General features: G+C 40.8%; 1 protein-coding gene across 6 annotated transcripts in view; it reads right to left on the bottom strand.

Annotated features, from left to right (window-relative positions):
- Positions 1 to 12,980, bottom strand: part of LIN7A (lin-7 cell polarity scaffold A) — a 154,004-nt gene that overhangs the window by 26,168 nt on the left and 114,856 nt on the right. For all 6 annotated transcript variants that reach the window (XM_077471941.1, XM_077471938.1, XM_077471939.1 and 3 more), the window contains exon 3: positions 2,922 to 2,993. In XM_077471941.1, coding sequence (XP_077328067.1) covers positions 2,922 to 2,993 — 72 coding nt within the window. The remainder of the gene's footprint in view (positions 1 to 2,921; positions 2,994 to 12,980) is intronic.

The following is a 12,980-nucleotide window of genomic DNA, read 5'->3' as shown; positions in this document are numbered from 1 at the left end:
TGTGGGCTTCAGCGGACTTTTTCAGCATGCAGTCTGGCGGACTAAGTATTTCGGAATTTCCGTAATACTGTCCGTCGGACTCGCATTTCGGCGGACAATCCGCCCGTGTGTGTGCCAGTCCGCCGTACTTTTGAAATGAGCGGACTTTTCCCGCCCGGAGAAAAGTCCGCTCATTTCGAGCGGGTATCCAGGTAGGCGGGGCCCACGAAGGAGACGTCGCTGGTACGCCGTATTAGTCCGCTCAAAAAGTGGTGTGTGTGGTCAAGTCCATTCATTCGAAAGTATGACGGACTGTCCGTCGGATTGTCTGACGGACTAAGTTGGCCAGACAGTCCGCCCCGTGTGTACGCGGCTTAAGAAAAAAAAGTTTTGCCTTTAGTTATACTTTAAGACAGTGGTCATCAACCCTGTCCTCAGGGCCCACTAACAGGCCAGGTTTTATGTACTACCTTGGGGAGATGCAGACTAGAATACAGCAATCACTGAGCAGCAAATTATATCACCTGTGATGTATTTCAGTTATCTTGCAAACCTGGCCTGTTAGTGGGCCCTGCGGACAGGGTTGATGACCACTGTTTTAAGAGATTGCAGATAATGCAGAAATTTAAAATTGTCCAGCAACAGGACAATTTTAATGAGCAATGTTAGGCCCCAATTTACTAGAGACAATGATTGCAGGCTGGTGCTTTGCTGCAAGAAGTAAGATACTGAAAGGGATGCAGTAGTGTAAAATTGACCAGCAGCAGGACCGTTTTATTTAGGGATAATAGAGCTATCCCTTGTATGTCGTCTAACTTTTATTTTCCTGTTGACTGATGGAGCAATAATCAAGCAGCAGGAAAGGTTCAGAAAGTACAGATTCACAGAAGGAAATGAGCAGCACAGTAGTGGCATCACCACATCTCATTCCACATCTTGTGAAATTAGCAGTCTCAGGCATACAGTGCCTTAGAATTTTATACTGCATATATACAGCTATTTAACTCAAAGGGTTCTGGAGTGCCTATGCACAGAAAGGGCCCAGAATTTCAGGAATTCTGTACAAAATGTTTTTTTTAGGGCCCTGTTTAGGAACAATAAACATTTCTAGGTCTTCCGTATAACTTAACAATCTTTACTTTTTGAGTACAGGTCCACTTTAGGTCTGGCTCACTACAATGCCCAAGAGCCCTTTCACACTGAGCCACTTTACAGGCTCTAAAATTAGCCTGTAAAGAGCCTCTGCTGTCTCTTCAAGTGCTCTCCAAGTGCTTTCACACTGGAGCAGTGCACTTGGAGGATGGTAAAAAAAAGTCCTGCAAGCCGCATCTTTGCAACACTGTAGGAGCGGTGCATACACTGCTCCTAAAGCACCCCTGCCATTGAAAACAATGGGGCAGTGCTGCCAAATCGCTGGCAAACCTTTGAAGCAGTGGCAAATTACGGCCGCTAGCGGGAGTTAAATCCGTCCGCTAGTGGCCGAATAGCGCCGTTAAAATTACGATATATTGGTATAGTATATGTATATATATATATATATATATATATATATATATATATATATATATTTACCGCCAACACCCGCCTCAGTCTGAAAGTAGTCTAAGTGTCTAAAAAAAGGTAGCTGTGATACATCCCCCTACCTCACCTTCAGCTCTTGTTTGAAATTGGCTTGCTTTTTGACAACTCCCTTTTCTCAGTTATCCCTTCGTATGCTTTGGCTTGAGACAGCCTGACTATTTGTCGGATTCTTTGATTTGGCTTGTCTGCCACCAGCTTTGGCCTGATGTGACTACGACTCTCCCTATTTGGTATGTCGCTTGGTCCAGTATGAATTGCTAGTTATCCCTAGCTAGGAAATTCTGAGGTGTCAGACAATAGGAGTTGTTCTGCAGGATCTTCCATTACCCCCATTGGGTGCTCCTGTGAAAATCAGGCACTTCTGCATAACACTGAGAACTTTCCCCTAAGACCCCTTTCACACTGGTATCACTCTGCCCTAGCGGTAAAGCACTGCTAGTTTTAGAGACGTATTACCTTCATTTTAGAGTCACTTTACCGGCATTTTAGCTGTGTTTTACTGTCATTTTAGTAGCGCTTTTTGGGTGCTTGTGGGGCGTTTTTAACCCCACTAGCATCCGAAGAAAGGGGTTAATAGCGCCCGTGTAGAGCCGCTGCCAAAAGCACTTTTCAGGTGCTTCGGCAGCGCTGCTCATTCATTTCAATGGGCAGGGGCAGTTTAGGAGTGGTGTCCTCCACCGCCCCAAAGATGCTGCTTGCAAGACTTTTTCTATCAACCTGCAAGCGCACCGCAGCAGTGTGAAAGCACTTGGGCTCTCACACTGGGGCTGCAGCGGAGGCATTTTATGGTGCTTTACAGGTACTATTTTTAGCCCTTTAGCACCTGAAAAATGCCTCCAGTGTGAAAGGGTTCTTACTGTGTTAACACACATGACCCACCAAATCCAGGGCAGGTGGTGATTATGGTTGGATTCAAAAGGGTCCACAAGAAGCCTTGCCAACTTATCATAAGTATCTGAATAATAATAATAATTTAAATTTGTTCTCATCCCCTTACTTTTTATCAAATAATAATTATATTTTCTTGGATCTCACTATACATTTTGTATGTGGATGAACTAAAGATAGCCTATTATAGACTCTGTAACTTGAGTGCTAAAATCAATCTTTTACAACAGATTTTCAACAGTTAAGCTTCATGCTACATTATCTATTTTACCTATTAATTCGTTAAATTATTTAATGGTATACAATGATTTTCTTTAGTTTGATGAGCGTGATATGAAATCAAGTAGTTGATGGTGTGGATCCAGGTCTTGAAATCATTCAAATATGATATTGCTGGGCTTTGAATAAATACAGTTTGAATATTTAATTAGCCATTTTTTATAATAACAATTCTAATGAGCTTAGTATCTTACCTTTGCTGTGGCCCGAGCACGGAATTCTGGACAGCCATTTATAGGAATAGTTTCATGCATGTACTGGTAAACCTGAAACAGGAAACAGTAAAAGAATATAAAAATTTTAAGAGCAAATGTTCTCTTTATTCTGTATTGGTGTCTACTGATTCACTTGAGTGGACCGACGTAGAAACTATCTATGCTTACAAACATTAATGAAAAGTAAAGTGCATCTGTTATGCACTGGCAAACGCGGAGCATGGTAAGTAGGAAGGAAGATGTGTGGTTTCTATTATAAAGTGTTATTGTATTTTGGAAAAGATGATGCTAAACTCACTTTCCTTTACCATCGTAACCCAAGTCCTGTGCTGCCAAGCCCTCTTTCTTTTTTTTATATGCATGTTATTATGAAAATGTTTTGGCTTTCAAAGTTAAACATTTTCATTACAAGAACTTTTAACACCTATACATTGTGTACATTTTTGTCAACAATATGTATTAGATGTTGCCATTTAGACCCCTTTCACACTGGGGCGGTGCGGGCGTTAGCGCTAAAGGGCAGCTAGTTTTAGCGGCGCTTTACCGCTGTTATAGCAGCGCTTTTCGGCCACTACTGGGGCACTTCTAACCTCCGCTAGCGGCCGAAGAAAGAGTTAAAAGCGCTCCGTGTTGCCCCACAGATGCTGCATGCAGGACTTTTTTTCCCGTCCTGCAAGGGCACCGCCCCAGTGTGAAAGCACTCGGGCTTTCACACTGGGGTGGCTTGAGAGGCGCTTTTCAGGCACTATTTTTATCACTAAAATGTCTGAAAAGTGCTGCAGTGTGAAAGTGGTCCTATAGTAACACATATGATGTTTCAGCTGAAGTTATATGAAAATCAAAACATTTACCTGAACCCTTTTAAGTTGCCTCTGCACCTACCCATCTCCTGAGCATTCCTACTGGCCAGTGGTCAATAAAACAACAATAAGGAGGCTCAGGAGGTGTGATGGCCTGGACTAAACCCAGCTTCTTAAAAAGGAAAGTTTTGCATATATACTCAGTTGCCCATGTCTCCAAATCTATCAATTATTTTCACATGTGGTTTTCCCTGAAGGTTAGGCATTTTACATAATATGCTTGTTTTGAATTGCCCGTCTTTTACAGCTTTACTTTAAGAACACGTCGAAATTTATATTCCCCCCCCCCCCCCCCCTGCTACCTTTGTTACTGTCTCATCCGCATGCTAAACAAAATGATTCAATAAAACAGTTCCATCTTCATTTTATACCTTATTTTAGACCCAGCGATGTCATTGCTAGGTCTTTGTGCTTCTCTATGCAATGCAAGTAGATCATGGCTGGTGGGAAGGACTTTGAAAACAGGAAGCTGTGGTAACAACTCACATGTGATGTTTAACCTCTAGGATTGAAATAACTGAAATCCAATGAATGACATGGAAAAGGGGGCAGGGACATTCAGGCTGGAGTAGAAAGGACCAGATAATGCTAGACGCCCTCCAGCCAGGAAATGTGTCAAACGATATTTGACTTTTGGCTGCAGCTCTACTGCGCACTCAAAGAAGTTGATAAAGTGCAATGAAATCAGAGTTGTGCCCCATACACACGGTCAGACATTCCGACGTCAAAATCCGTCTGATTTTTTCTGACGGATTTTGGCCTAAACTTGTCTTGCATACACATGGTGGCACAAAGTTGTCAGAAAATCCGATCGTTTAGAATGCGGTGATGTAGAACACGTATGACAGGACTATAAAGAGGGCAGTAGCCAATAGCTTTTGTCTCGTAATTTATTCTGAGCATGCGTGGCACTTTGTCTGTCGGAATTCTCAACACACGATCGGAATTTAAACGATCAGATTTTGTTGTCGGAAAATTTTTGATCCTGCTCTCAAACTTTGTGTGTCAGGAATTCCGACGGAAAAAGTCAGATGGAGCCCACACGCGGTCGGATTTTCCGACAACAAGATCCGATTGCACATTTTCCGTCGGAAAGTCCGACCGTGTGTCATTTCAGTACAGAAAAGCAGTCAGTACAACTAGGACTAAAAGTTAAGGCTTAAAGTGTTACTAAACCCAGGACCCCGCATTCACTATATCTGGTCACCCACACAGTATTGTTTTAACCACTTAGGGACTGCCCACCTGCAACGTACTGCACGTACTGTGCAGGGAAAATTCCAAAACTAAAAAATTCATGAAATTTGCTGAAATCATGGCACAATTGTAGGAAATATCAAAACAATGTTAGTTTGACAGATCATACATTTTTCTACTTGTCAATAGCCTGCCCTAAAGTTATAAAAATACCGGAGTTTCTATTGCTATTTGGAAAAATTATAGTTGCTTGATTGTTATACTGACCCACTGGCTCTGGCCAAGAATAAAAATTCAGATAAGCAAAGTCAGAAAAAAGTCCAAAGTCCTTAACAGAATACTTGTTCCAGGTAAAGTAACTCTTATGCCGCGTACACACGGTCGGATTTTCCGATGGGAAATGTTGGATGTGAACTTGTTGGCTGAAAGTCTGTCTGTGTATATGCTCCATCGAACATTTGTTGTCACACTTTCTGCCAACAAATGTTGGCTAGCGGCTTCTCAAATTTTCCGCCAACAAAACTTTGTTGTCGGACTTTCAGATCACACATGCTTGAAATCAAGAACGATCCGGAAGCGCTCAGTCTTGTAAAACTAGCATTCATAATGGAGAGATCACATACGTCTTGTACGTCGCTACATTCGTAATTGTTGGTCAACATTTGTGTGACCGTGTGTATGCAAGACAAGCTAGAGTCAACATCCTTCGAACAAAAATCCTTGTTTTTTTTTGTCAGAAAGTCCAATTGTGTGTACGGGGCATAAGTAGTAAAGCAGGAGGTTCAGTATGGCAATGCAGCAAGAGTACATATTGTCTTGGTACAGGATTCTTGTACATGCACTGTTAAACATGAATCATATCCAAGTTTCTTTCACATTAAAACTGATCTCAGTCATGAGAAATAAAAATAAATTATTTGGTGGCAGTTTATACATTTTTTTATTTTACAAAACCAGTTTTTCTGTATTTTAAATTTTTCAGGAGCAGAACCAAATTATAAGAATAGATGTTGCACACAAAAATAATGCTTAGCAGGTTCAGTTTGTTGACCAACTAGGCATCAGGCTTCTAACTGATTAGCAAAGCTTGGAAAGGGCTTCAAATTAGGAAATACGGGCAGAAATCCAGTTGGAGAGATGTTGTTTGGCTTTCATGGCAAATTAGCTTCAAACTTGCCCAAACATAATTGTTTTGGCCTCTCTGATTAGTGTTCATTAATAGATTTACTGACACTTATTTAGGCACAATATTTTGTCTAATTAATGATGTAACAGTTTCATTATAATTTTTTCAATTTCTGCAGCATATTGATAACATCATCCTGACGAAAATAAAGTTTCAATAAATATTGTGTACTGTTTATCAAGCAGACTGGGGCCTATTTCTTACACTAATTATTTATTAGTTATATAATTAATTATATTTAAAAATGTTTATTTTAATTTTTTTTTCTAAATGAGTTAAGGTAAAAACTATGTGTAACTGTGTATTTGGAATGTTTCTATATTATATTCTGGCATGCAAGCACATCACCTAGTAACAATCCAGAGAATGTATAAACAGTGATAACAAAGTACACAGAAATAGATTTTAAATTATGATTATTGTATACAAAGATAAAAGTGCATATATAAAAATTATACTATGACATAAATACAACAGTGTAGCAAATGTATGCATGTATGATGTAATACAAATACTGATAATACATATATATATATTTCTTCATAAGGAAATGTTAATTTTCTTATGAAGACTAGCTTGGCACATCTAACACATTTAACACAAAGTTGTCCATTTATACAATATTTCTAACACATAGCATGTACATACCAAAAATGACACTCCAAAATAGATTCTCCTACTGAGTACAGAGATAACACGTGTGTGAGACTTCCACAGCCTGGCCACATACAGAGGCTGAGTACAGCCAAGCATGGCTGAGCATGGCCGAGCATGGCTGAGCATGGCCGAGCATGGCTGGGTATCACTGAGTATTGCAGGGTATCACAGAGTATGGCTGAGCATGGCCAAGTATGGCTGGGTATTGCAGAGTATCACCAGGTATGGATGGGTATTGCAGGGTATCACCCACTATGGCTGGGTATTGCAGGGTATCACTGAGTATGGCTGGGTATTGCAGAGTATGGCTGGGTATTGCAGGGTATCACTAAGTATGGCTGGGTATTGCAGAGTATGGCTGGGTATTGCAGGGTATCACTGAGTATGGCTGGGTATCACCGAGTATGGCTGGGTATTGCTGGGTATTGCTGGGTATGGCAATTTATGGCAGAGTATTGGCAGGGTATTTCAGGCTATTGGTGGGTATTGCTGGGTATTACAGATTATTGCTGGGTATTGCAGAGTTTTTGGCAGGGCATTGATGGGTATTGCAGAGTATTGGCAGGGCATTGCTGGGTATTGCAGAGTATTGGCAGGGCCTTGCAGAGTATTGGCAGGGTATTGCAGAGTATTGGCAGGGCATTGCTGGGTATTGCAGAGTATTGGCAGGGCATTGCAGAGTATTGGCAGGGCATTGCAGAGTATTGGCAGGGCATTGCAAAGTATTGGCAGGGTATTGCAGAGTATTGGCAGGGTATTGCAGAGTATTGGCAGGGCATTGCTGGGTATTACGGAGTTTTGGCAGGGAATTGCAGGGTTAATTGTCGGCGAGCAGCACTGTGGGCACTGCAGATCTAGCCCACAGCACTGCTGACACTGATCTCTCCCCTCTCACTGTACCGAACGGCGGTTTGTTTACAAGTGATCGCTCCGTCATTTGACAGAGCGATCACCTGGTAAATGGCCGCAATGAGCGGTTGTTTACCGTGATCTGAGGTCACAAATGCTCTCGAGTGTGCGCCCCAGGGGGAGCGTGAGAGTGGAATTCTGGGAGGACGTTATATTACGTCCTCCCAGAGTTAAGCAACTGCCCTGTAGCCGTCATTCAGCTATGGGCCAGTTGTTAAGTGGTTAAACGTCTGGTCACAGCAGACTTGGAGAAATTACTGATTAAAAAAAGTATAATATGAACATAGGGACATGATAAAAGGTGTTAAACTATTGGAGACAGGAAAAGACCTTGTTGTTCGCCCAGCGGACAATGGATTGTGGTATTATCTATTAACCAATATAAACAAGAAGCTAACAAAATATTGGAAGACAGGGAAACATATGAAGTTTTAAATACAAACCCTATAAAGCAATATAAGAAAGAATTAGAAGAGCTAGTCCAATATGGAGTAGGGAAAAACATAAAACTAAACTAAAAAAATACTAAAGGATGAGGAAAATTGTTTAGTACCCACTGCATGTAGAACTCCAGTTGTATATTATATTCCGAAAATTCATGAGTACAAGGTGAACCCCACAGGTAGACCCATTGTTAGTGGGCTTGAGTCCCATTTACAGCCCTTAATGAGAGTCTCCAAAGCATTCCTCAAAGATACCAAACACACGTTACAGTTGCTCAAAAAATGTGATGCAGGAGGTGGTATAATATTGCTCGATGTGGCATCATTATATACTAATATAGACCACCAGGGAGCTTTACAAGCTGTCAAGTGGGCATTAAAAAAGAGTCAGAATTTTGAACAGAAGGAACAAAATTGTATTTTAAAGTGTTTAAAGTTCTGTTTGACACATAATTATTTTTGGTACAACAATATTTATTATTTACGGGTTGGGGGGTCACAATGGGGGCAAAGTTTGCACCCAGAATCGCTAACTTGTATATGGCAGAGTGGGAGGAGGAGGGTGTCTTATTAAACCCAGACCCTAGAATTTTATTATACAAACATTTTTATTGACGATCTGTTATTGTTTGGGAAGGAGAGGAAAAAGATGTGGAATCTCTGTAAATAACAATGAATTATAATGATCGAGATGTAAGAATGACATGGGGAAATTAGTGAACAAAAGATACATTTTCTGGACTTGGAGATCAGGAACACCCAACAAGGTATAGAGGCGATCACATACTTTAAGGATACAGATCAAAATTCTTATATCCCCACGATGAGTTAACATTATAAACCCTGGATAATCAATATCCGCAGGGGACAGTATATGCGAATAAAGAGGAATTGCACAAGGGTTGGAGATTTTGATAAACAAACAGACAAATTAACCAAGATGTTTAGGGATAAAGGGTATGAAGCCAACTTTCTGGAGAGAGAAAGGATCAAAATTAGGGATATGGCTAGAGAAAGGTTACTGGAGGACAGTATTGGTAAAGAGGGGAATCTAGGTAATGAGACCTGTTTGGTTTTAGATTATAACCTACAAAATAAGGATGTCGAAATGATTATTACTAAGTATTGGCAGGATACATTATTATGTAATTCTTTGTCTGATAAACGAAAGATTGTTTATAAAAGGGCCCCTAATTTGAGGGACAGGATTATACACAACGTGGTATAAACCCCACCGTCCAGACCACTGATGTTCTGGGACATCAAGAGCTTTCATGGATGTGATCATTGCTATAGTTGTGTCAGAGTCCCAAAGAGTATTAAGAAAGTAAAGACCTTTATCAATCCTAAAAATGACCATGTATATACCATTAGGGATTTCATTTCCTGTGAAACCAGTAGTTTATGCCATCAAACGTCCCTGTAACTTAATTTACATGGTAGAACAAAGAGGGCTTTTAAAGTCATGCCACGTACACACGATCAGAATTCTTGTTGGAAAAAGCTCTGATGATTTTTCCGACGGAATTCCGCTCAAGCTGTCTTGCCTAAACATGGTCACATGGGACTAGAAAAAGGAAGTTCAATAGCCAGTAGCCAATAGCTTCCATCTCGTAGTTGAATCTGAGGATGCGTGATTTTTGGCCTGTCAGAATTGCATACACACGATTGGAATTTCCAATAGAAAGTTTTTCCGTCTGGAAAATTGAGAACATGCTAACAATTTTTGGCTGGGGGAAATTCGGACAGCTAAATTCCGATGGAGCATACACATGGTCGCATTTTCCGATGAAAAGCTCTCATCTGTCTTTTTCTAGCCGGAATTCCGATCGTGTGTATGCGGCATTAGAATGGAAGAACACATAAGGAATATAAGAAACGGATTTGATAAACATCATCTGTCCATTCATTTTAGGGATAAGCACAATAAGGGATGCAATTTTGGGGGATAGAGGCCCGTAAACATCCTTGGAGAGGCTGTAATTATATTAGAGAAATTAGTAAGAGGGAGTCCTGATGGATATACCAAATGGGGTCTTCAATGGCGGGAGGTCTGAACAAGGAGTTTGACCTCCAGTGCTTTCTAAGTAATCGTTAAAGTGAGGTGACTCTGTGTTTGTTTATTCCCTCCATGCTCCTGGTTATATGATTGGTATTGTCACAATTTATGGTGATATTATTGCATTAGATTGATCTAGGGTCATTGAGCTATCCCACAATCATATGGCACATGTTGGGGCTTCAATATCATGGCTGCCATAGTGTTTCTATGGAGTTTGTAGCCAGCAACACTATTGGTGGTCCGCGCCTCCATTAACATAGCCACGGTTGTAGTTTATTGTTCAGACAGACCCACAACAAAATGGTGCATATCGTGGCTTCACTTTAATGGCCACCAACACAGTATATATTCCAGCAGCTTTCACCATCCAATCAGATCCCCCTGAGGAAGACACATGATTAGCCATGTGTTGTTATGCACAGGGGAGGGGCCAGGACGGTGGATAAGACAGTTACATGCTCTCTGATTAAGGTGCTGATACACACAAGTTTGCAAGCCGTTTGGAGAGGGTTTTTATACTGAATGATTTCTATAGTTTGGTGCACTGGTAGCACCTGTGAAATGTGAGTGCCCTGATGTTTTTTTACCTATAATACATTTATACTCAAATGATAATGCACTATCCAGCCTCTTTCTTACTTTAAATTGAGGACAACATCTCTGGATTATACCTGGGGGACCCTGCAAAGCCAGCTAAGCCTAGAGGTGGTTTGGCTGCATTTGTAGACCAAACTTGATTGTGCGGTCACACACCTTGAAGTAGGCCTTGGTCACACAGGGGGGGGGGGGGGTGTGGGGGGGGGGCACATGTGTGAAGTCACAGATCTTATTACCTGGATCATAATCACATGAGTTACCTTATGGGACATTATTAGATTTATTTTTTCAATATATATTATTTCAATATATACCTTTTTGACTGTGGACTTGCTGAAAATTGAGAATTTTTTGATATTTGATGATACAATATTAGTGAATTATTTCACTGTGAACTTGCTTGACACAAAGATGTTTTTTTTTTTTATTATTTACACCCTGTTCCAAATTATTATGCAAATTCTATTTCAGTGTCACAAAGATTAAATATTTTTTTTCAGTTTAACTTATGGATGGCATTGTGTCTCAGGGCACTTGAAGCTGCTGGTGCCTCTGGAGTCCCATGAACATCAAGGTGTAGAGTCCTCCAGAGTCTTGCAACTGTGCATAAACCTTCCATTCGGCCACCACTAACCAATGCTCACAAGCAGAAACGGCTGCATTGGGCAGAAAAATACATGAAGACTAATTTTCAAACAGTCCTGTTCACTGATGAGTGCTGTGCAACCCTGGATGGTCCAGATGGGTGGAGTAGTAGATGGCTGGTGGACGGCCACCCTGTTCCAACAAAGCTGCAACATCAGCAAGGCTGTGGTGGAGTCATGTTTTGGGCCTGAATCATGGGAAGAGAGCTGGTCGGCCCCTTTAGGGTCCCAGAAGGTGTAAAGATGACCTCTGCAAAGTATGTGGAGTTTCTGACCGACCACTTCCTTCCCTGGTACAGAAGGAAGAACTATGCTTTCCATAATAAAATCATCTTCATGCATGACCATGAACCATCTCATGCTGCAAAGAATACCTCTGCATCAATGGCTGCTATGGGGTTAAAAGGAGAGAAAGTCATGGTGTGGCCTCCATCCTTCCCTGACCTCAATCCTATTGAGAACCTTTGGAACATCCTCAAGCAAAATATCTATGAGGGTGGGAGGCAGTTTACATCCAAACAGCAGCTCTGGGAGGCTATTCTGACATCTTCAACAACAAATTCAAGCAGAAACTGTCCAAAAACTCACAAGTTCAATGGATGCAAGACTTGTGAAGCTGCTATCAAATAAGGGGTCCTATGTTAAAATGTAACGTGACCTGTTAAAATGTTTAAAAAGTTAAAATGTTGTTTAAAGTTTGATTGAAATAGCTTTTGATTTCAGTAAATATGCTGCAAATGACAATTTTCAGTTCTTTACAACCTATAAAGTGTTTTGAAACTTACTGTGCATGGTAATTTGGAACAGTGCATTGTAAGTTTTTTTTTTTTTTTTTTTTTTTAAACCTGTTATCATTAGGAGGTTTGTTCAATAAAATTTGAATTGTACTCTAGTTGATAACATGAGAATTATGATGACTGTTTACATCAGTAATTTAGGTAAATGAGAAAAATATCATTGGCATAATAATTTTGAACAGGGTGTATACATTATTTTTTTTCTCATAACCTGGATGTAATTGTTCACAGTATAATTTATTGATACTTATATTTACACTAGTAAGGTTAATATCGCTGCATTTTATTTTATTTATATATTTTTTCACAGATTATAGGAGTGTGATTAATGCTAATCTGCTGTGTATTGGTTCTTTAGCCACATTTATCATTTTTATTTTTCAATACTACCCTTGATGGTAGTTGGAACTAGGGGTGCAATGGATCGTCACCGATCCGGAATCCGAACGGGTCAACCTGTTTGGATCGGCACACCCTGCGATCCACGGACCGCTCCGCTGCCTCGGCCTTAGGAAAGGCCGCAGCTTCGGCCTAGCTCCGGAGTGGCGGCCCTGACGGAGCGATCACTTGCAAACAAACTGTAGTCATGTCATGATGCCGGCCAGAGACAGTGACGAGTCAACATCTCAAGGAAGAAGGCGAGAAGAACAGAAAAACAGAAGGCGGCGACAGAAGACGCCAGTAAA

This window comes from Lithobates pipiens, unplaced genomic scaffold (genome assembly GCF_037356315.1).
Source record: "Lithobates pipiens isolate NorthernLeopardFrog02 unplaced genomic scaffold, aLitPip1_a1.2 Scaffold_8, whole genome shotgun sequence".
NCBI lineage: Eukaryota > Metazoa > Chordata > Amphibia > Anura > Ranidae > Lithobates > Lithobates pipiens.
Note: the sequence above shows the minus strand (reverse complement) of the source record. Positions and strands in the feature narration are given on the sequence as shown.